Source organism: Notothenia rossii (genome assembly GCF_949606895.1).
Source record: "Notothenia rossii genome assembly, chromosome: 5".
Classification (NCBI taxonomy): Eukaryota; Metazoa; Chordata; class Actinopteri; order Perciformes; family Nototheniidae; genus Notothenia; species Notothenia rossii.
Window position 1 is genome coordinate 44,779,441 of NC_136903.1, and position 24,815 is coordinate 44,804,255.

The 24,815-nt window shown below is 43.1% G+C and overlaps 2 protein-coding genes across 3 annotated transcripts in view; both read right to left on the reverse strand.

Annotated features, from left to right (window-relative positions):
• spire2 (spire-type actin nucleation factor 2) overlaps window positions 1–24,815 on the reverse strand; it is a 189,957-nt gene that overhangs the window by 90,428 nt on the left and 74,714 nt on the right. Inside the window, exons 8-9 of the mRNA XM_079681872.1 lie at window positions 4,071–4,237; window positions 2,368–2,590 (exon numbers count right to left, since the gene is read on the reverse strand). Of these exons, the coding sequence (XP_079537998.1) occupies window positions 2,368–2,590; window positions 4,071–4,237 (390 nt within the window). The remainder of the gene's footprint in view (window positions 1–2,367; window positions 2,591–4,070; window positions 4,238–24,815) is intronic.
• LOC307039627 (uncharacterized protein) lies at window positions 16,877–21,312 on the reverse strand. 2 transcript variants are annotated; one of them, XM_079681874.1, is made up of 5 exons: window positions 20,138–21,312; window positions 18,815–19,396; window positions 18,563–18,706; window positions 17,708–17,963; window positions 16,877–17,581 (listed from the first exon to the last, which is right to left on the reverse strand). In XM_079681874.1, exons 1-5 carry the CDS (start codon window positions 20,171–20,173, stop codon window positions 16,920–16,922), a joined length of 1,680 nt encoding a protein of 559 aa, XP_079538000.1. In that variant the 5' UTR covers window positions 20,174–21,312; the 3' UTR covers window positions 16,877–16,919. The 2 variants fall into 2 exon arrangements, with proteins under 2 accessions (XP_079538000.1, XP_079537999.1); XM_079681873.1 differs by lacking the exon at window positions 20,138–21,312 and having other exon boundaries at window positions 18,815–20,131.

The window sequence follows — 24,815 nt, forward strand, 5'->3', positions numbered from 1 at the left end:
GACACTACAGGACAGTAAGGTTTACAAATGCTGTTTTAGTATAATACAGGTATTGAAAGCAAACACTAGGTTTGCAGGTGTCTATCTACTGCATTTAACCAAAAAGATGAAAATAGCTTAAATGAAAACCAAAATGAAAATATTAAGGCAGTATTTGATCTAAAATGTATCTACCTTTTTTTATTTGTATTATTGTAACATTGTACAGTAATCCTGCAGGTAATCTGATTGAGCATTTTTTATTTAACTGTAAGGTAATACATACAAATTACTTTTTTTGTATCGTAATTACATAATCCTGGTTAAAGTAATCCATTACTCCCTAAACCTGGTGAATATGCAGCCATCCAGAGGCTGAGAATGGATCCATGTTATCAGCTGTGGATATGGAGCAGACATCCTCCACAACTCAAACCATTAACCTCCACCGACCTTCACTCAGTCAGACTGTATCCACACCTCTTTATATTTGATCATGATCCATCCAACAGCTAAAGCTGTATCTCCCTGTTAGTAGAGGCTGTTGGTGTTCAGCACAGTGGACTGACACAGGACTCGCCTCTCATCCTGAAATCATTTCATGAGCTTTCAGTTTTTTCTCTCCAAAACTGAAAAATGTTTTTGCTTTTAAAGATTTAAATAAAAACTCTGAATGTGTTTTATTCCCAATAGTGTAGATATTACATTACGATAGTTATGCAGAGAATAGAGGCAGTTGTTGTGTTTTGTGTTGACCTTTAGTTTATTCCTTCCAGGCCTCCAGGGAGAGGAGCTGGAACCTGAGGGTGATCAGACTGGTATTGATGATCTACAGCAGGGGTGTCAAACTCAAGGCCCGGGGACCAAATCTGGCCCGTGACTTCATTTCATGTGGCCCCACAAGAGCAAAGAATATAATATGTTTATTATACGGTTACATGCCGCTTTACATAAGCACATTGCCCATAAACTACATGTCACACAATGCATCTCAAATATGACTTTTTTCCTGGAATCTGACTTTTTTTCCTCAAAATGTTACTTTCTTTTCAGAATTTCACTTATTTTTTTAGTTTTTCCAGAATTTGGCTTTTATTTTTAAATCATTTTGTGACATGCGCACTGAGGAGACTTGCAATTGTTTGCCCTAGATTTCTGCTTTCACCCGTAGTTAATTATGAAGTGACCTATCCGATAATAATCCAATGCAGAGGAAATAATGTTGTATAATAAATGATTTTATATATATTAAATATTTATAAATATATTTATTCTTATATAGTCTTATATATAAAACTGGCCCTTGGAGTGCAACCATGATGCTAATGTGGCCCGAGTTGAAATTGAGTTTGACACCCCTGATCTACAGTAAATGCACTCAATGTTGTGGGCCCGGGTTTAACATATTATAATATATTATTAAACTGCATCAAGCTTGTATCATCTGCCACACAGGGTCGACAGTCTGCAGGTTGTTATTGCAAGGAAAACTACTAGGTAATATACACTTATTTTAGTCGCAATAGTGCCACCAGGTGTATATTTATGATGATCTATATTTTTTACAAACTTTTTATTTGAATATTAAGGCCTTTCAATTACAGTTCCTACTTCAATGCCCCTTTATAAATGGATTAAGTGAAATAATTGTTTTCATCATTGTTTCAATTTGTGCTAAAAGGGCCGTGTAGAATAACATTGAAATAACAATATCCAGAACATCAACTGCATTTTTCTTGAATGTTTCTCATTAGTTTCTTACGGTGGCTGACAGGGGAATGCTCTACAAAGACCCAAAACACTTCCATCTGAAGAAACACACTGTACTTTTTAAACTATGTAAATATAAAAACACAAATGTGCTCAAAACACATCAGAAACCAGAAGTGATGCACACAGTTTGGACCGGAGCGCCTGTTGAAGTTCAGGGATTATAAAGTCTTGTACTTATATTGTGTTTGACAAGTCACAGTGTTGGGAAAAATATTGATTTAAATGATGTTTCGCTCCTTCTCCCCCTGGTCATGTCAGCGAAGCCTCTTCACCGACTATACAGCTGCCATCTTTCAATATGAAATTCACAGTGACTCATGGAGCAGTTTTACATTTAATTGATTGATTGATATGCATGAAGCTCGTTCAAGCAATCCCACAAAAATGTAATGGCAAGTTGACGGCAAGTGTTGCTATGGCAACATGATACTTTTAAATGGATAACTCAATGGTAATTAAAGGGACTCACGTGTTCCTCATTTATTGGATCCCTTTGAATATCAATTGATTCTTGGTTGGGTTGATGCTGATATAATAACACTGACTACATTTGAAACTCTATATTTGCGTTCTCTATTGAAGTCAGGACTTGTTATATTTTCTAAAGTAACTGACCTCTGTGAGTAGGAGGTGGCCCGGCCCCGGTCAGAGTCCTGGACCGAGGCCTCTCCCCCCGCAGCCGGACCGCCCCCCCCAGCAGGGCTGTGTCAGAGAGGGGGGGCAGCATCTCGGCCCGCAGCAGGGCCAAGTCGTGCTCTGAGAAGGAGCGGTCTCTCTTCAGAGGGATGGGGGAGCTCTCTGCCCGCCTCAGATCCCCGCTTTCTGGGGACTCCTCCTCCTGGGGGGGTAGAATGCAACATAGGATAAGAATGTAATTGTCATCTAGCTCATTAAAGAAGCCCTCCATTGGACTCCTTTATTTACTTCTGTAACATAGTGTCATCACTACCATGCTTCAATTGGCATGATTGGCTAAGGGGCGGACATCTCTAAGCGGTTGACCAATCACAATAGAGCCAATCAGAGCAGACTGGGCTCTGGTTTCAAACAGAGGGTGAAAAGAGGTGCTGCAGCACAGGCAGTATGAGAAAAATAAAAAGCTTTTTGAACGTTAAAGCATGGAGACATGTCCCAGTAGAAAGACTAAATATGAATATGAACCTGAACATCAGCAGGAGAGGACTCTTTAACATTATTCTTTGGCTGAAATGTTAGGGTTTGTGTGAATGAACTTAACTCAACCAAGATTACACTTTCATAAAGCTGACTACCAGATGATATGTATATATTTACAGTTTATTTTCTGATTTATTTTGATTTGTATTTCAATGCCTTGATTGCATGCTGCTCTGAAGGAAATCATTTCCAAATTGGGTTCAATAAAGTACATCTAATCTAATCCAACTTCACTAATCGCATCATAACTGACTAGTCCTATGAATTGATACATTCTTAAAAAAACAAAACTGTATTTCAGTCTGAAGTGAAGCTGCACCTCAACATGGCCCAGATCAGGAGCAGGTTAGTCTGGAGGGGTACGTTTCCATGGTAACCTCAAGGTTTCCTGTGGAGTTTTACATCTGTAGCGATTCAAAACTGGGTTTGTTTATCTCATGCATGCATCTCACAGGGGCACACAGACAGCTGAAGCCACACACACTCCTACCAATAGTAGGAAGGAGAGAAACCCCCTCTGGAGGGAATACAGGGAATTTAACCTTTGCACACCATTTACAATACAATACATGTTACTTGTTAGACGCTTTTATCCAGAGCGACAAACATACTCAGTACTGTGGGAAATCCCCACAGGAGCACTTTGGGGTGAAGTGTCTCAGGGACACAACGACATGCTGACTGCAGTGGGGTTTGAACCTGATCCAAACACCAATGCACTAACCCACTACGCGACCGCCTCCCACATTTACATGCACAGAAGCCTATATAACACACTAGAGGAAAGGGAAACACCCAAAAAGAAGAATAGGGCCTCTTTAAATCTTCTCAAAATGTCTATTTCGAGCCAAACAATTACAAAACATTTGTCAGCTCTCAAGTATGGGAGACTAATCATTGAACGCCTAATCTATTTTGAACTGAAATTGGCCAACATCTAAAATACATTATTTAGCAGCCTCCAAGAAACTCAAATGTCTGTGGGAGTGCAGGAGTAACCCCTCTTCAATTTTTGATGTTAAACAACTGGAGGGGAAAAATAGACTTAATCTCAAAAATATTTTCCCTTTCCATCTAACCCACCAGAGCTGGGAAACAACGCATGTGCTACTGCGACCCCTCCCATCTCTGTCTGGCCTCACCTCAGATATGTTCATCTCCTCCATCTCGGCCAGAGTGGGAGCCTTCAGCAGGACGCGGGGGCGGGACGGCTGCCGGGGACCGGGCTCCGATACGGACAGGTCGATGCACGAAGTGGATTTGATGTTAAAAGGACGAGTCTGAGCCAGGCAGGGCAGAGAGCCAAACGCTGAGAGGAGAGAAACCAAAGAGGCTTTCAGGGAACAGAGAGGTAGGAAACAGATCAGAGGGCAGCCATTCTGCTAGACCCTGTGGAGCTTTGTACCATAAAAGAGGAACTGCAGTCCCTGTATTGCTTGCCTCTATTGCTGTGCGTCAAAGAGCAGTGCATTTGCTCTATTGTTTACAGCACATTTCCTTCAAATGTATTGAGTATGTCTCCGTCAAATGTATTGAAACTCCTTCAGTTTACACCAATCACAAACTCACAGAAATACTACAGGCTTTGGGTTCGTATCACATGATAACATTAGTCAATAAATATAATTACATTTATTTTATTTAGATGACTAGTCCCTAACTGAAGACAGTTAGCGACTATTTGAGGAACACTGTAGAGCATGCAGCAGACCACGATATTTCAGGAAAAGGTAAAGATCAAAACTGACCTTAAAGGAGAGTGTACTGAAATTCCCCAGGTAATTAATGGATAGCATACATAATATAATAAATTATTCTCGCAAATAACAGATGGGAGAATGAGTAAAACAATGGGTGGTGGTGGAATTTAAATCTACTGCGGTTATTCCAAACTCCAACTCCAAACTCTCATAATAGACAATGATGCAGTTCACTTCTTTTAAAATGCCACAAAAGAGAACGGTGCCGTCAATTAAGCCCTGGCACGAAGGGCAGGGACGTTGCTCCAACAGAGGTGAGTCCATGTTTTTCCTACTTCTCGCTTAGCTTTGCTCAGTTGTCTTGCTTGCTGAAGAGAAAAGGATGACAGTCAGGAGGCGAGGCCTCGTTTTATACGCTGGGACATTTAACATATGCTGTGTGTTGACATTTACGACCATCCATGCTTCTAATCTCCGTAAGGAATGTGTTAATGCAGTCGTATGTTGATACTAGGTTTTATGGCCTGACCTGGTGGGCACAGGGGGGGTTTTACGACAGTGAGAACGCTGGCTTTCTAAGCTCCACAGATGTGAGAGACATCTCCTGTGTCTGCAGATGTTTACGCCCATCCCCAATATGTGGATTTGACTCTCTGTAAACTAGTTAAAAGGTCTACCAAGATGCGAGGCTGATCAGATTTGACATGGCAACCCACCCGTGCAGTCAGAACCTTTGACTGTGTGACTTGTGATGTGAATTTCTCCGGCGGATGCTTGTATTAAATATCAGTGTTTGACATCAGAACTCCTGCTCGTCCTGTGTCTCCTTCATGAGTCGGTGACTCCCACTGCATTGCTACACAGAAGTTCCCTCCACAAATTGGCGTTGTCGGCAGGATACCAACAAATCTTCAGAAACTGGTATGTGTAATTTCAAATCCACAATTGGACATTGCCTTACCAGAATCTGTGATTGACGGTACCCTAAAATTATCTGTGAAGCTGAGCGGCTGTATTTCGTTTTTGGTTAATGAACATTTGGGGATAAAAAAAAACAGGGAATCAGTGTCTGGGGATTTGTTATCCTGGCTGATTTCCTCTGTGTATGCTGCTCGGAACGGAAGTACCATACAAGCACGCACAGCTCATGTTCAGAGTAACCTCAAAGAAAGGCATCAGTAAAGTGGAACTTCTGTTTGAAAGCAATGTAAAGATTTGTATTGAACGAATCGCCAAATTCTGGGGGTTTCAGCAGCCAACACAGCAGTTAAAAATAAGCAGTCCGGGATATTTCCCCCCATCGCCTCTGTCAGCACGGCTGCACAAGCAGCCGCGGGTGTGTGTGTAAACATCCCCCCGTGTCTGGGTGGCTGGAAGTCGTGCAGCTGAGAGGGAGAAAGTCACAGCTTTTTGTCTATATCTTTAACTCACACCACCGCCGTCTCTATTAAAAACGAGATGGTCTAAAAGCAGTCGTTGTTTGTGACCTTCTTCTACATTGCTGGCAAGGCCGGGGCAGCGCAAGGTGCGTGCATTTACCCGATGCGACACAGTTCCCTAAATTATGCTGGACGAACTGGTGCCGGTCCGGGGTACATACATACAATTATAGGCTAATTGAAGCAAGTATAGAACAAAACTGTGTTTCATCGTTGTGATGAACTCGATGGCGGGTGTATAGGCTGGTCGTGTAGGACTACAGTTAACTGTGCTGTTGTTGGAGAGAAAGGGTAGCGAAAAAAAGTCTGTGTTCTCCTGGTCGGAGGTTTACAGCGCCACTGATGGAGTAGTGGTTGTCGCAAGAGGATAAGCTAGTTATCGCTTTTGGACGGTCTTCAGGCACGTTCTTAGCACTTGTATACAAGGGTGGACGCGCAAGTCAAGGTGCTCCATTTCTATAATTCCCTACCCCCTCTGAAACCTCTTAATTCTGACTAAATTGAGCTGAATGAACTTTGCTGTCAGGCTGGTATTTATTGCGAGTTCATTTTTGTTTGTCCAAATTGCAGTGTTGGTTTTCTTGTACTAACCATAAAAATGGGTAACCATGTGTCCACACCCGAGCCAGTTGTTAAAGCTAAAACACGAATTCGCCGAATTGACATGAAATCACTGACACATATGAATATACTGTATTCAACTTCATTAAAACGTTATTAACGTGCCTAAACTCAGTAATTCACCAAAAATATGTATATTTTAATGGATCTTCGTCGGTCGATCAGGATCACAAAGAGTAGCGGAGGGATCCTCATCTGCATGACGGATGTTATTTTCCCCATAAGGAACAAGTCGCTGCAAATTATCCCGCTTATTACATGGCCACATTCTCAACGAAGTAACGACATGACTCCCAATATTAATTGAAATGCTTTTATGGATTTAGAAAATGTTTTTATTGATTTAAAAAATAGTTGTATGTATTGATTTAAATTGACATGCATCCGCTAAGAAAAATATTCCGTTGTTACCGTTTTTTAAACAGTCTGAATGAAACGGCAGCTCTCAGCTGTGTATTTACACAATTAATGGCCCATCAACCGCAGCTCTCTCCCCCCCTCCCCCCTGATCTTTCTTCTCCAGCAGCTAAATTAACTGTAGGTTACTCTGAGTGACCATAGACTGTATGTGACAAGCTTACAGTTAGTGACGTAATAACACCATAAAAGCTGGTGGGTTGAAAGCAATAGAAAACCGCAGTGACGCGTCGTAAAACCCGGAAGTAAGTTAGCATTTTTAGCACTTCCGGTTCCTTCCTCAAAAAGCAATGCATTTTTTCCATAGGGTTTTGGAAAATAGCTCGAAATAAGGTCTGTGGTTGACACAGATTTAAGAGATGAATCACGTTTTGTTCTACGACATTAAATACATCAGCAGTGACCCCACTGGGGATTTTTGAAGAGTTTACGTGTCTGAAAAACAATGGTTGTTACCAAATGGCTGAATAGGACTACAGAAATTGTCGAGGCCGTTGAACGTCATTACGCAGAACACGTAAACACTCCCGCTAAGTTTGTTTTCCCCTGTGTTCTGCTTGAAAGCAAGTACCTGCCTATCTTTAGTATCTGTATATCTATATCTGACCATTAGAATCTGTATTTTTGAAATTGTCGTTTTTAACACCGTAGTTTTACAAATGATAGAATAATCAATTACCAGTGTTTTCTAATTTTACTCGGCAGTTCGTTTCGTTAGCTAACGTTAGCTAAAGCTAGCGCTACTAGTTAGCTACGCAATGGTTTGCTGCTTTGCTCCGGGTTGCAGCCACAGGTCTTCGCATGAAACGTGCTTGTTCTATCGTTTCCCGGCCAATGTTTTCCAAAGGAGAGTCTGGATTCGTGCCATGAGGTAAGCTGACGTTACATTTCTGTCTATGTCACGGTGAAATGTAAATAATGGGTTGTGACTGTATCGCCGTTTTAGAGATGGCGCTGCTGAAAAGACCGCAACATGAGTAAAGATAATGAATACATCCTATTAAAACCTGTGTGGCCTATATGATAAGTCTAATTAGTACAAGCAACATAACGTTTCACCATGTAACTAAAGATTGTAGTCAGGGAAATCAGTTTGACATATTTAACTAATAACAAATCACCTCTGGCTGGCAGAGAACTCTCTGCTCCATAGCTTCTCTTGGACGTAAAATCACATGTACATTTTACATTTATATTCAATTGAATATTCCATCCCTCACATACTTTTGTATATATAATAACTTATATTTTGTTTTTCTTGTTATGCTGCTGCAACACAAACATTTCCCAAATTGGGATCAATACAGTAATATCTTATCTTAATTAATTAAGAAATATAACTATTATAATTAGTGTAGCAGCTGACACCTACAGATGCAGCGATTCATTTCAGACAGTTTGAAACGCGAGGGCCGTGATTGGTACGTGATCTGCCCTCGCTCAAAGGAAAACCTCCAGTTTGACTTGAGACCGCCCCCGTGATAGATAAATGTAATTATAATGAAGCCAGCTACAATGGATCAATGATCCACCGGGGGGTGCAGTGGGGTTCCACACTGGAGCTCATGTGAAATAAAGTGAGATACAGTATGCTGGATGTACAGCGGAACTTTGTTAAGATCCATATGTCACGGATATCATACTACTGTGCTAAATAAGAGACATGTAATCATTTACAAAACATCACCATGTTGTTATTTAACAAAATAATTTTGTTATTCGAAAAAAACGAACGGGAGGAAATGCAGCCCGGCTCTCGATTTTTAATCCTAATTTAATCATCATCTTCACCACGATTATTTATGTTTATGTTCGCCGAATTGACATGAAATCACTGACACATATGAATATACTGTATTCAACTTCATTAAAACGTTATTAACGTGCCTAAACTCAGTAATTCACCAAAAATATGTATATTTTAATGGAGCTTCGTCGGTCGATCAGGATCCCAAAGTGTAGCGGAGGGATCCTCATCTGGATGAAGGGTGTTATTTTCCCCATAAGGAACAAGTCGCTGCAAATTATCCCGCTTATTACATGGCCACATTCTCAACAAAGTAACGACATGACTCCCAATATTAATTGAAATGCTTTTATGGATTTAGAAAATGTTTTTATTGATTTAAAAAATAGTTGTATGTATTGATTTAAATTGACATGCATCCGCTAAGAAAAATAGTCCGTTGTTACCGTTTTTTAAACAGTCTGAATGAAACGGCAGCTCTCAGCTGTGTATTTACACAACTAATGGCCCATCAACCACAGCTCTCTCCCCCCCTCCCCCCCCCCCCTGATCTTTCTTCTCCAGCAGCTAAATTAACAGTAGGTTACTCTGAGTGACCATAGACTGTATGTGACAAGCTTACAGTTAGTGACGTAACAACACCATAAAAGCTGGTGGGTTGAAAGCAATACGGGAGGTAAAAATAACTAGAATAATTGTGATTTATTTATTGTGGCTTTTATGTTTTTAGGTATAAAATGTTATGTAATTCAGGCTTATAGTTCACCCTTCTCTAAAAGCCTTCAACAATGACAATATTCATTGTAATTTAATAAATCCTTCCAACACACATTGTAAAAAATAGCCTACTGTAAGTTAAGAAATCATTTCAATATGTACATCTTCTGATGTAACAACAATAACATTATAAATAGTAACATAGCTGAACATGGTATTGCACATTTAGCTTTGAGTGTTACTGACCTGAGATGTTTTTATTACATGAATTAAGGTGACTTAGGCTTTTTAACATACAGGGATGCAAACTCATCAGGTATGAAAAAGGTGACAAGGATCCGAGCCCCCGGCTCCCCCACCCCACGGAATGACAGAGGATTTTAGCAGTCAGAACAACTAAAGCAGCAGTGTTAATAATAAAAGAAACGCCAAAGAGTCACATCTAATAGAAATATATAAAAGCATTTATTTTAAATTGTGTAGCAGTCAGTTTATAATTTTGGCAGCACTGTTGAGCATTTTGAAAATGTATTTTCATGCCTCTGTGCAAGGCTTAAGTCTTTTTATCTTTATAGCCACATGGTGTAAAGTAACTAAGTTCATAAACTCAACAAGTACTATACTTGGGCACAATTTTGAGATACTTGTACTTTATTTAAGTATTTCAATGTTTTGCTACCTTGTTCTTCTACTCCACTACAGTTCAGAGGTATATGGTGTACTTTGACTCCACTACATGTATTTAATACCTTTAGTTACTTCACAGATCTGGATTAATTAAGTGAAATATAATCAAGTGTTAAATCAGACTTTAGTTCCACCTGGAGTAAATCCACAAGCTACCCTGCAGTATACAAAGTAATTCAAACTAGCTGCACCTTTACCAGCTTTGAGAACACTTTCATGATCAATCATTATAAAACATATCATATCTATTATTCTGAAATGGACCAATCTGCACAATGACTACTTTTACTGTCGCTACTTTCACTATATTTTGATGATAATACTTTTCTACTTTTACTTGAGGAACATTTTGAATGCAGGACTTTTACTGTAACAGAGTATTCCTACACTCTGGGACTATTACTTTTACTCAAGTACAAGATCTGAGTACTTCTACTTTTACTCAAGTACAAGACCTGAGTACTTCTACTTTTACTAGTACAAGATCTGTGTGCTTCTACTTTTACTCAAGTACAAGACCTGAGTGCTTCTACTTTTACTCAAGTACAAGATTTGAGTACTTCTACTTTTACTCTAGTACAAGATCTGTGTGCTTCTACTTTTACTCAAGTACAAGATCTGAGTACTTCTACTTTTACTCAAGTACAAGACCTGAGTACTTCTACTTTTACTCAAGTACAAGATCGGAGTACTTCTACTTTTACTCAAGTACAATATATATATACTTATACCACCTCAGTTTATAGCCTATGAAAAAAACTATTAGAAATAGAAGGCTAAAGCTAACGTTAGCAGATAGTGACAATGTATGCTAGCTAGCTAGCTCAACGATTCCTTAAATAATATTGCCACAGAAAAACTTTTCAGTTCACATCACGCTCTGCCGCTCCGACAGGGAGCTCTGCTCTGAACACCTGAACGGCCCGTTCTAACAGCTGTTCACCAGCGGTCCAGTCTGTGCCACAGTGACTCCGGACGCACAGTTAATATTAACGAACGCACCCGTAGATAATGTAGCTGCTGAAGCTAGACCATCATCTCGGAGCAGCAGAGCCTTATTATACATCCATGAGCAGAGCCGACAGGCAGGAAGACTCGAGCACACAGCTCGTACTTCATTATAATATATAAAAAAAGAACACCATGCGTGTCATGATGGCACATAACAGCTCACGGCCGCAGATTACTCCGGGTCCCAGCCCCCCCCATACCCCCAAAATATTTGTATTGCAGATCTACATGAATCACACAAACGACTTATTTTGGATTCAAAACGGCGAATTTCGCCGAAAGGTGACAAATTTGCATCACTGAACATAGACAGAGCACAACTGAAACATAACATCTGAAAAGATGTAACAACATAATACACTTGTGTGGATGCTTGGGATGTGAGGAGTGAGGGACACGGCTTAGAACGGGCGTGTCGCCTGGCAGGACAGGAGAGTGTGTGCACCAGTCTGGCTTGATCTATGAATTCATGTCCGTGACACTCACTGCTGCCCACAGCTGTTTTATAGAAGGAAATTCCTTCACTTCATGACAGTTTTTTAACCACACACACCTCTACACACACATGAAGGGTGTTATTTTCCCCATAAGGAACAAGTTGCTGCAAATTATCCCGCTTATTACACGGCCACATTCTCAACAAAGTAACGACATGACTCCCAATATTAATTGAAATGCTTTTATGGATTTAGAAAATGTTTTTATTGATTTAAAAAATAGTTGTATGTATTGATTTAAAAAATAGTTGTATGTATTGATTTAAATTGAAATGCATCCGCTAAGAAAAATAGTCCGTTGTTACAGTTTTTTAAACAGTCTGAATGAAACGGCAGCTCTCAGCTGTGTATTTACACAACTAATGGCCCATCAACCACAGCTCTCTCCCCCCCTCCCCCCTTGATCTTTCTTCTCCAGCAGCTAAATTAACGGTAGGTTACTCTGAGTGACAAGCTTACAGTTAGACACAACACTGTCATTGCAAGTGACCCTCAGTTAGTTGACTTTTATGTTCAACTGCTAAATTCGTTACTGATAAAAAAGGGCGTCTACTGTACCTAATTACCTTAACACTAGAACCGCCAGAGGTTTTTGTATAGGCCTACCTAAACCCGTCAAATCCCGATATTAGAATGCAATTTTTAACAACATAGGGTGCTACATAACACACTTTCAGGAAAAGTCACGGACTGGGAGACTTTAATATTTTATTGAAAAAAAGTTACATTGCACACACACAACACACATCACACAAATTGACCCGATTGGCGGTTCTAGTGTTAAATAAACTCACTAATTAATGAAACCAGTTCAATACGCATTATCAGGGTATCTGCAGGATTCATAGAGATGAATTTACTACCTTTTACTACCTTTTTTACTACCTCCACAATATTTTTTACTACCAACACGACATCAAGCAGCAGCCCTTTTTGGACTACTAATTATAAGGTATTAGTGTGACACTGTCACACCCGTCATACATATCAGGTACACTAATGTTTAATTGTGATCATTAAGTATTGTCATTGTCAATTGTGTTTTTTTTTGTAGTGTTGAGTTGACCCTTAGCCCTAATAAAGTGAGTAATAACCTTGACACTTCTTAAACACATATCACTTAACAACCATAAATATTAATAATAAAGTGTCACATCACACACACTTACTCACAAACACGCATTCTCTCACAAACACGCATTCTCTCACACACACACACACACACACACACACACACACACACACACACACACACACACACACACACACACACACACACACACACACACACACACACACACACACACACACACACACACTTAAGCAGTTACTGGTGCGTATTAATAATGCGTATTAATGAAAAAAATTGAAAATCAATCAAATAAATAACTTTAATGAACAATATGCTCTGAGGACTACAGCTTTCAAAGATCTGCTTCAATATAACATTCACCATATTTAAACACAATAACGTGTGTGAGGAGTGCATGTATGCACATGTCTGTGGGTGCGCCTTTGTATGGATGTTGTTGTTGTTGCAATCTACATTGTATCTAAGTGAATCATTTAAAACAATAACTGTAGGGGTGTACGTGTGTGTGTGTTTGTGTGTGCGTGTGCCTGCATTCGTCTGTGGGTGTGCCTGTGTGCAGTTGTTGCAATCTACATTGTATCTAAGAGAAACATTTAAAACAATAACTGTGAGGGGTGTACAGTCACAGAAGTCTCAGTTGTGAGGACTTATCTTCAATTCAGCCGTGGCCGAGGCAAAGCAGCGGGTGTGGGAGAAGTTCGGAGAAGACATGGAAAAAGACTTTCGGGCGGCACCAAAGTTGTTCTGGAAAACTGTCCGACACCTCAGGAGGGGGAAGCAGGGAACCATCCAAGCTGTGTACAGTAAGGATGGGACGTTGTTGACCTCAAAAGACCTCATGAAAGACGACACACGAAGTGAGGATACCCGGCCCGGAGGAAGCCCGGGGTCCCCTTTTGGAGCCAGGCCCAGAAGGAGGACTCGTCGGCGAGCGTCTGGTGGCCGGGCTTGCCACGGAGCCCGGCCGGGCACAGCCCGAAAAGGCAACGTGGGCAACACCTCCGCTTCTCCGTCCCGCGGGCCCACCACCTACGGGAAACAGCAATGGGGTCGGGTGCGCTGCCAGAAGGGTGGCAGTGAAGGCAGAGGGTCTCGACGGACCAGACCCGGGCGACAGAAGCTGGCTTTGGGGACGTGGAACGTCACCTCTCTGGGGGGGAAGGAGTCGGAGCTTGTGCGGGAGGTGGAGCGTTACCAGTTGGATCTGGTTGGGCTCACCTCTACGCACAGCGTCGGCTCTGGAACCTTACTTCTGGATAGGGGTTGGACTCTATTCTTCTCCGGAGTTGCTCAAGGTGTGAGGCGCCGGGCGGGTGTGGGGATACTCACAAGTCCCCGGTTGGGTGCTTCGTTGTTGGAGTCTACCCCAGTGGACGAGAGGGTTGCCTCCCTACGCCTGCGGGTTATGGGGGGGAAAACTCTGACTGTTGTGTGTGCTTATGCACCCAACAGCAGTTCAGAGTATACGGCCTTCTTGGAGACCCTGGAAAGAGTCCTGTATGGGGCTCCTGAAGGGGACTCTTTAATCTTGCTGGGAGACTTCAACGCACATGTGGGCAATGATGGAGACACTTGGAGGGGAGTGATTGGGAGGAACGGCCCCCCTGATCTGAACCGGAGTGGTGGTTTGTTACTGGACTTCTGTGCTAGTCATGGATTGGCCATAACAAACACCATGTTCGAACATAAGGATGCTCATAAGTGTACGTGGTACCAGAGCACCCTAGGCAGAAGGTCCATGATCGATTTGGTTATCGTATCATCGGACCTGAGGCCGTATGTTTTGGACACTCGGGTAAAGAGAGGGGCGGAGTTGTCAACTGATCACCATCTGGTGGTGAGTTGGGTCGAGTGGCGGGGGAAGCCTTTGGATAGACCTGGTAAGCCCAAACGTGTAGTTCGGGTGAACTGGGAACGTCTGGAGGAGGCCCAAGTTCAGGAGGCCTTCAACTCACACCTCCGGCGGAGCTTTTCGGGCATTCCTGTGGAGGTTGGGGACATTGAACCAGAGTGGTCGGTGTTCAAAGCCTCTATTGCCGAAGCCGCGGCGGGGAGCTGTGGTCTCAAGGTCCTAGGTGCCTCAAGGGGCGGTAACCCTCGAACCTCCTGGTGGACACCGGTGGTCAGGGAAGCCGTCCGACTGAAGAAGGAGGCCTTCAGGGATTTGTTATCCCGGGGGACTCCCGAGGCAGTTGCAAGGTACCGACAGGCCCGAAGGGCAGCAGCCTCAGCCGTGGCCGAGGCAAAGCAGCGGGTGTGGGAGAAGTTCGGAGAAGACATGGAAAAAGACTTTCGGGCGGCACCAAAGTTGTTCTGGAAAACTGTCCGACACCTCAGGAGGGGGAAGCAGGGAACCATCCAAGCTGTGTACAGTAAGGATGGGACGTTGTTGACCTCAACTGATGGAGTGTTAGGGCGTTGGAAGGAGCACTTTGAGGAACTCCTGAACCCGACAACTCCGCCCTCTATGTTAGAGGCAGAGCTGGAGTATGAAGGGGGATCGACACCAATCTCCCGGGGGGAGGTCACTGAGGTCGTCAAACAACTTCACAGTGGCAAAGCCCCGGGGGTGGATGAGATCCGCCCAGAAATGCTGAAGGCTCTGGGTGTTGAGGGACTGTCATGGTTGACACGTCTCATCAACGTTGCGTGGAAGTCGGAAACAGTACCGAAGGAGTGGCAGACCGGAGTGGTGGTTCCCCTTTTCAAAAAGGGGGATCAGAGGGTGTGTGCCAATTACCGAGGCATCACACTACTCAGCCTCCCCGGGAAAGTTTACTCTAAGGTACTCGAAAGGAGGGTCAGGCCGATTGTCGAACCTCAGATTGAGGAGGAACAATGCGGATTCCGTCCTGGTCGTGGAACGACGGATCAGCTTTTTACTCTCGCAAGGATCCTGGAGGGTGCCTGGGAGTATGCTTATCCAGTCTACATGTGTTTTGTAGACTTGGAGAAGGCATATGACCGGGTTCCAAGGGAGTCACTGTGGGAGGTGCTGCGGGAGTATGGGGTGAGGGGGTCTCTACTCAGGGCCATCCAATCTCTGTACTCCCAAAGCGAGAGCTGTGTCCGGGTCCTCGGCAGTAAGTCGGACCCATTTCAGGTGAGGGTTGGCCTCCGCCAGGGCTGCGCTTTGTCACCAATCCTGTTTGTAATATACATGGATCGGATTTCGAGGCGTAGTCGTGGGGGAGGGGGTCTGCAGTTCGGTGGACTAAGGATTGCACCACTGCTTTTTGCAGATGATGTGGTTCTGATGGCTTCATCGGTCTGCGACCTTCAGCACTCACTGGATCGGTTCGCAACCGAGTGTGAAGCGGCTGGGATGAGGATCAGCACCTCCAAATCTGAGGCCATGGTTCTCAGCAGGAAACCGATGGACTGTCCACTCCAAGTAGGGAATGAGTCCTTACCCCAAGTGAAGGAGTTCAAGTATCTCGGGGTCTTGTTCTCGAGTGAGGGAACAATGGAGCGTGAGATGGGTCGGAGAATCGGAGCAGCGGGAGCGGTACTGCAGTCTCTTTACCGCACCGTTGTGACGAAAAGGGAGCTGAGCCAAAAGGCAAAGCTCTCTGTCTACCGGGCCATTTTCGTTCCTACCCTCACCTATGGTCATGAAGGATGGGTCATGACCGAAAGAACGAGATCGCGGGTACAAGCGGCCGAGATGGGTTTTCTCCGCAGGGTGGCTGGTGTCTCCCTTAGGGATAAGGTGAGAAGTTCGGTCATCCGGGAGGGACTCGGAGTTGAACCGCTCCTCCTTCGCGTCGAAAGGAGCCAGTTGAGGTGGTTCGGGCACCTAGTTAGGATGCCACCTGGGCGCCTCCCTAGGGAGGTGTTCCAGGCACGTCCAGCTGGGAAGAGACCAAGGGGTAGACCTAGAACCAGATGGAGGGATTATATCTCTTCTCTGGCCTGGGAGCGCCTTGGGATCCCCCAGTCAGAGCTGGTTGATGTGGCCAGGGAAAAGAAAGTTTGGGGCTCTCTGCTGGAACTGCTACCTCCGCGACCCGACCACGGATAAGCGGGAGAAGATGGATGGATGGATGGATGGGTGTACAGTCACAGAAGTCTCAGTTGTGAGGACTTATCTTCAATTATTTTCTCCAATTTGCAGAGCTCTTCTTTTTTTTCTTTCTGCCTTCTGCGAAGGGTATTGGACTTGATTATCAGTTCAGCCATTTTGGACCCAGCCTTTCCCTCAGCCTGCTCGGCCAACTTGTCCGCGTCCTTTTCCAGTGAGTGACAAACACGGCAAAGTACCTCTTCCTGTCTTCTGAGGTCCAGAAGCTCCTCCTCCACTGCCTTCCTCCTCAGAGCATGGGCAGCACTCTCTCTCTTTTTCTTTTCACTGTCAAGGTACAGTCTGTACTGGGATCTAGCTGATGAGGCAGAGGCAAGGAGCTCCTTTGTGAGGGGCACTTTCAAAACACCACCACAACTGTTGATCCTGTCACAAACTAGTCTCAGTGATTCCAGTGTGCGGTCATGGAGATTGCATGTCTCCACCTCTTTGTTCACTGAAAATCCTCTTTCCACAGTGGCTTGGCCATGGGAAAGAAGGAGGAGACTCTGGCAAAACTGCAGCAAGTCAGGGTAAGGCCTGCTGAGGGTTGTGTAGAAGAACACATCAAGGCGGTCCTTCAGTGGCTTGAAAGCCAGGAAACGTTCATCCCGTCCTTCCACAGAGGTCAACGATTCGAACTGTTGAATGATAACATCACCTACAATATTGACAAAAACATAATCATTAATGACATTTAAGTACATTTCAAAGTAGAACACCCTTAGAACATGGCCTTCATTTGAATGACCTTCCCTGTCCCTAGACATACTGTATTTTTTCTTACCAGCTGGAATGCCACCTGTCAATCTCTTTCCCTGAAGGAATGTCTGCACTACACTCTTCATTTGCTTGATGCACCACTCCGGTTCTTGGTGGATTTGTGTGGGATCAAGGCATGCAATGTGCCTAACCATTGGAACCTTTAGGGGGGATTTGTCTTGCAATTTCATGACAACCTTAACAAGGCACTGCAAACATTCTTTCCTGAAGGTTAGCAGAGAGAGCTCCCCTATCTTGCCTCCTGGTTTGCTCTGAAGGGCCTAACAAATAGAGAACATTAATGTTCATACAAGGATATTTATTTGTCACATATATAGAGATACTTGTGTAAAACCTGTGGGGAAAAGATGTTGGTTGTCTGCTCTCTGGGTGTGTGTGTGTGTGTGTGTGTGTGTGTGTGTGTGTGTGTGTGTGTGTGTGTGTGTGTGTGTGTGGGTGTGGGTGTGTTTGTGTGTGTGGGTGGGTGGGTGGGGGAGTGATGGGATATGTGAGTATAGTTCAGGATGAGTTCAGGATGCATAAACATTCACTGCTATGATTGGAAATTAAACTATGACAAGTTACACATTTAAAACAATCCTAACAATTTAACCAGAGTGAGAAAGAGGTTTGGTATATCCTCATGGCTGTGGTTCAGTTTAAGCCTCAATGCCAAAGGCCTGGTGGTGAAGACCACTGAAGTTTGAAAGATAACCATTAACAACCACACAATTACGATAGCTATATTGCTTACCACAGAGGTGGTTAAATAATGCCCAATGTTACTCATTCATTTTCTACCCTAATAGTTCAAAGTAACTATTTATTTGTGCCGACAGCACATTTCATGTATGACATTGAAAGTATCTGCAGTAATTACCTTGATGGCAGATTCAGCACCCAGGCCGATGTCCACATTTTTCAGAGCCACCCAGTTCTTCTCCTCAGACACCTGGATTGTGATAAGTTGCAGTGGGCTTCGGTCCTGTATAAGTTCCCTTTTAACAAATCGCCGCAGTAAAGCCTTAAAAGAACAACAAAAACTGTTAGCAATCAAGTCACACCTGTCAACTGATACAGTTTAATCACATTCAAATAAAGACAGTTACTCTACAGGAATTACATTTCTTACCATCAGGAGTTCTTTCAGATCTTTAGCAAAAAAGGGCAGCACAGGCTCGTCGGTCTGATATTTGGTCAGGAAGGGGTTGAAGCTTCGTGCAACTGACAAGAAGAACTGGAGCTTTGGAATTATCAAATTATCATCCCGTGCTGCCAAAATGATATCATATGACGCCGTGTTTGGGTTTGTCACCTTTTTCTTCTGAACAGCATCAACATATGTTAAAAGCACAGGCCAAATGTCGACAGCTCTCTCAGCCACAGGGACATTTTCCACCCATCTGTGGCCACAGAAAGATCGGGGAAAGGTAGAAGATCCTGTGGTGGCGGTGTAATCTTCTCTACGGGCAGGAACATTGTGGAAGATGTAGTGCATAGCTCGCAACAGTTTGTCTACCTGCCATGTTGCGAATCCTGCCTTCATGGCATTGTGGAGGGTGTGCAAGCCACAACTGCCAACACTGATGAGTTGTGCATCCCCATGAAGCTCTGAATGTTCGTTCTGAAGGAGCTTCAGCAGCTTGAAGTTGACATTTGGGCCATCCATACTGACAGACAGCAGGTGTCTCAAGTTGAGTTGTGCAACACATTCCTGTGAATTGTCACAAAAAACAAAGTTTATTGAAAATTTTAATCTGTCCTGTGGTTTTTGGTTATTCATAAAATAGACAATAGATAGACAGTAAATACAGTGCCAGTAAGTATAAGTCAAACGTGTTTCCCCCTTTGTAGTACCAGTATGCATCTTTCAGAAATATTAACCAAATCCTTCATCAAAATGTGACCCTGCAAGGCGAAACCAGTCGCTTTGGTAAAATGTACAAAACTAAGTTATTGTTCTCATATGAACGGCCATAAACTAAGCTTTCCAACGATATGTATATTGAGGCTATTGCTAGAACAATCGTTAAGATAACTGTATCCAAAGTGGCATGGTTCTCCTGTCATGATAATGCTAGAAGAGGAGAAAATCACCTTTTTAAGCGGCGTTGACAAATGGTATGACTGCTAATGTGTTGCATCTTCACCGGGCTTAACAGTCAAAACGTATGTTTTTCCGTGATTTGTCCACGATATGAAATGATATGTAGACTGTATACTGTCAAATTATGCGAAAACATGAAATTCAACATTTTAACCCGGATGTTTGTTTACCGTGGATTTTCTCAAAATAGCATTGAGCGCAAAGCGACTGATATCGCCTTGCAGGGTCACAAAACACACCCGACACACACGTCGTGTAGGCTAAAGCTTAGGCTAACTATGACATAAACATTTTCAAATGGGCATATAACGACAATAAGAAAGAACAAACAAGAAAATATCAACTCACTTTAATGCTTTGCAGCAAGTCTTCAGCCCCTTGCATGTCCAAGAAACTGTGACCCAAAATATGAAGACGTCACGCGGTCATCTCTCCAGAACCGAACGTGAATATCCATTTGCTTCTTCTTGGCGGACTGGTTCAGAGACTCGTCAAACATGACAACATATGGCCCAGAAGCATTGATGCTATTTATAAGAAGCTTCTTAAAATGTGGAGCAATGCCAAATCCAAGGATATACGATGTCTTATCTTTGCCACAAACAAAACTTTTGGCTATGTCGGAGTCAGTGAACATGTTTTCGAACAATTCCCCAATGCCCTCATTCAAATTGAATGAATGATGGTTAGCTGCTGTGTTCAGGCACCAGAGAACCTCAGCCCTGAGGGCTGATGTTTGTGGCGGTAACGTCTGCTGTTTGGCTATCGCAGCCGTGGTGGTGCTGGTGGCACTGGTTTGCTGCCGAGGTGGTGCGACTGTTGCTGATAAGTTGGCATGATCTGCCGCGATCTGTGTGGTGCTGCTGCTAGCATCGCAAAACAACGAAATCGGCAGCTGTCCCCCCCTCACCCGAAGCCGCTGCTGGTGTATAGCCGATCCACTGTGGGACTTGATAGCAGTAATGCCGTTCCAGGTAACATTTATAGTTTTTTTGCAGACACTGCAAAATGCTTCACGGTCATTTCCTATGACGGGTTTAAGCCAGTCTTTATATAAGGGGTCATCAACCCATAATTGCGAAAACTTGCACTTCCCCATTTCACACTAAATTTGCTCGAATTTGCTAACATCAGAAAAAGTAGACTGCAACTGTGGCAAAAGGCGGCTCTGCTAACGTCAATTGTTGGAAAAAGGCGGAAAATGTTGTAAGCGTCGCTGATAGGCTATGAAGTCCACACAGGTTACCTCTACGTCATTGCTATCAACTACGCCTCACTCAGGTCCTGTTAGCACCGTATATATTTTTAAACTACGTAGGCTAGATGAAATTCAAACATGCAGACACAAATAATAAGCAAACAATGGAAACTCATTATATATTGAGGCAGAGTTTTAAAAAAATTACTACCAAGTCAAATTGCGTTTGTTACCTTTTACTACCTTTCAAGGGCCTTAATTTGGGTAGATTCTTTTTACTACCTTTTACTACCTTTTACTACCGCGCGGACACCCTGATTATTCTTATTCTTATCATTCTTTATGAGCGCAGAAATAGTCTTAAAATCAGATCTGTTTTTTAAATGAAATCTGACGGCAGGCAGTTAGCTCTGATCACCTATGATAAATGCGCTGCACCTAATCGCTGGCCATTCAGCCACAGACACTGTTCGAAATGGGGGCGAGCTAGGGGGAGCTTGGCTCCCCCGAAGAGGGAGGGAGCTCCCTTGATGGCTGACTTTGAAATAAATAGGGGGAGCCCAAAACAATCGTGCATATTTGTGTCACACAGATTAGAAATGTTGAGTTTCTGTAAATAACAGTTCTTGAAATAAATAATAGTTATTGTTCATTACAGTTTCTGAATATTTGTTTTATATTTGTGAATATGTCTGGGTGTTGCCATCTGTAAGTGGCGGCGCTGCATTCTTACTTACGTTGCTATGGTTATGGCGGTGATGCCGGCGCGGTATTTGAAATGTTCATATTGATATTTTTTTAACTCTGGCTGTGTAATAAAAAAATATGGCAAAACGAAAACAGCCAAGCGTCATAGCTTTTGGATTCACAAGCAAAGAAGCGAAGGAGTCTAAAAATGACAACGTGAATGGAAAATAACTTTTAGTTGGCCGGCTGTAAGCGGCGTTAGGGTCGAGTTTGACAGCTCCACACCGAGGGAGAGGCCTGCCGATGCGGAGCCTGAAGAGGCTTCAACAACGGCCACATCCGCCGGCATAGTGACACCGTCTGTATTAGTAGAAGAGTGTTTTTATAGCAATTGATCGCATCCGCGCTGCTGCGCCAGTCAACAGAGCGTGCGTGACATATTTAGTAGCAGGATGTGCTCTGAAAAATAGGGCTCCCCGAAAGCAAATGGGTAATTTGAAAACTGACAGAGCTCCCTCTATACAAATCAAACTGTCGACGGTGTGAAAGCACCTATTGTTTTAAATAATGGTCGGAATGTGACCTGTGAGCCTTCTGAATTACCGTGGGACAGCACATTCTAAACTAAAATGTTCAATCAATAAAGTAACATCTTATCTTATCTTAATAATATCTTCATATTAATAATAATAATAAATCATACAGTATGTGTCCGAAAGGGAGCAGGAGGAAGCAAACACAAAAATATACTGCATATTAAAGCAAACGATTGTAAAGGTTAAAGTATGAGCATAACAAATAAAGAAGTGTAATGTAAACATTTACATTATAATTATGATTATTTAATATATAAACACTATATATTATTGAATTACAAGATTAGATATACTTTAGTTGATCTAAAATATTGATGTGTTGAAATGCTCTTCAAAACACTACTGAAAGTCCATGAAACTTGTCTTTCTGTATTTGTGAATGAAGCGCCATCTCCTGGTTAAAACCTGAAATTGAAAATCTGGCAACTCCCTCTTGGAAAATAGTGGGAGGGCTTAACATTCCTCTATACTGGTCTTAGGCAGGTCGTAGGCAGGAAGCTGTAAGCTGGAGTCTGAAATTAAGTGCTACATCTGTAACTCTTAGTGTATTTTGCTCGGCTCAACGATCCGTCACAGTGGCGGAGCTGTGATAATGCAGAGCTGAGTGTTCTCCGTCAGCAGCAGCTGCTCTGATCTCTGATCTCTCTCTAGCGTCCGGTTATACTTCACTTGCGTTTATGTCCAAATCTATCAGATCTAGCTAGTTCTAGTTAATGATATGACTGCCTGCTTTTCAAAAGGACCTAAACAATAAGCGCTGCTTGACAACGGCGTGTGGCCGCAAAGTATAGCGCAGCATTATGCATATGTTTATAAGAGCGGTCAAAATCCCGTGCTCATAAAATGCTCATATATTTGTTTCTCTTCATTCCCCAAAAATATATACATATACAAATATACCAATTTTAGGAAAAGTAACGAAGTTTGAGCAGTGTGGCTTTTATATTAACAGTTACGCATATTTCAAAACGCGAAGTGTAATAACTGCAGGTTGCCTCCCAGTCAGAATGACAAAGCTCCTCAGTGAAGCTCAAGCCCATGTTTCCCACTACATTGTAAGTACAACTTATTAAAAAGATCAGTTCAAGGCAACTAATGTCGTCTTAGTGTTATTGCATGATGTTAAAATTGGTTTGCCATGAATTTAGTGATGGATTGTAAACATTTGAAATGTAGCATTTAAGTGTTTCTCATGTTGTTGTTTTAATAAATCAGACACTGATGGTGCAGCGCTGTACTGTACCTCTTTAGGCATTTTTTCCTTAACAAATTGTTTTTGCGCTGATCAGGGGTTACTTGGTTGAATTTTTTTTTCAAAGGGGGTACATGATTGAAAAAAGTTTGAGAACCACTGGTCTAAACTATGTGAAATATCTAACCGACATGTTGAGAAAGTTTCACAGGCAGGTGGATGACAGGCTCCCTCAGCCTGGAGAGGAGCCCACCCACCCTTTTTAGATTGGTGATAATGTGCTAATCAAGTCTCTTGAAAAATATGTTTTGTCTCCCAGGTGTTAGTAGTGACCAGAACAGCCTTAAAAGTCCAAGGTAGGACAGAGTGGATCCACGCTTCACGATGCCGTCTGTCTCCTCCACCGGTCAGTGGGGAGGGTCAGGGTGTTGGCGTGTGAGGGCGGTCCTCATACTCCTTGTTCTGGGTCTGCTGTACCTGGCCAAGGAAGCCCTGCTAGATGAAGCTGAGGCAGTCCTGACGACGGGTGGCGAGGGCTCTCGCCCCTCAGAGGGAGAGTATAAGGTGCACTTTTCCAAGGGCGCAGACAGGGTGACCACTCAGGGCCCAGACCCTGAAGGCCAAAACACATGAACGGGCACATCATTGCCTAGCAACAAAATCAGGTTGTTTCCAAACACCACACAAACATTCAGTAAGGTGCGAGAGAGAAAAAGAGAGAGAAAAAGAGAGAGAAGAAGGAGGAAAGTGGGCCCCGAGATAAGGCCACTCCCTTTTCCTGCTATTTTCATTCACAAGACAGGATCTCAGAATATTTCCTTTGAATGTCCGATTACAAAATGTAACTCAAATGACTGTGTTGTTGTGTTTCCTATGTTTCTAAGCAAAGGCTTGTGGGTGTGGAACGTCTATCCAGAGACGGGGTACCAGCAGTTCCAGGTCTCACAGCGGATGGTAAGAATAACACTCAACACCATTGCAAATGTACCCCCAGAAATGTGGTGTTTCACTAAAGAACAGTTAAAGAATGATCCTATGTGTACCACATGGACACCCAATTACAAAGGTCCCAGTACAGGGGTCACTAGATGTTCGTATATTGAACCAGATTCAGCTGTAATTAAGTCACCAGGAAGTTATGTAGATTCTTCCAAGAATGCCCTAATCACTCCACCTAAACAAACTAAAACCAATTCTGCAATGAGTTTAATGTTAGATTATGCACATGAACGCAATGTTAGCAACTGTTGGCTGTGTCAAAATATGCCAGAGTCCATGCACTCTCCCATGTTCAGCCCAATTCCTTTCACAAAAGCTGACTACGGTTTAATTAGTTGGAATGATATAGCATCC

Bases quoted from the DNA above. Each gene is read 5' to 3' on its own strand.
- LOC307039627 (XM_079681873.1), bottom strand. From the start codon at position 19,549: ATGCATACTGGTACTACAAAGGGGGAAACACGTTTGACTTATACTTAC. The intron at 18,707-18,814 runs GTAAGAAATGTA...TGTTCTTTTAAG, and splicing joins ATCTGAAAGAACTCCTGATG to GCTTTACTGCGGCGATTTGT. The intron at 17,582-17,707 runs GTAAGAAAAAAT...TCAATATTGTAG, and splicing joins GACAGGTGGCATTCCAGCTG to GTGATGTTATCATTCAACAG.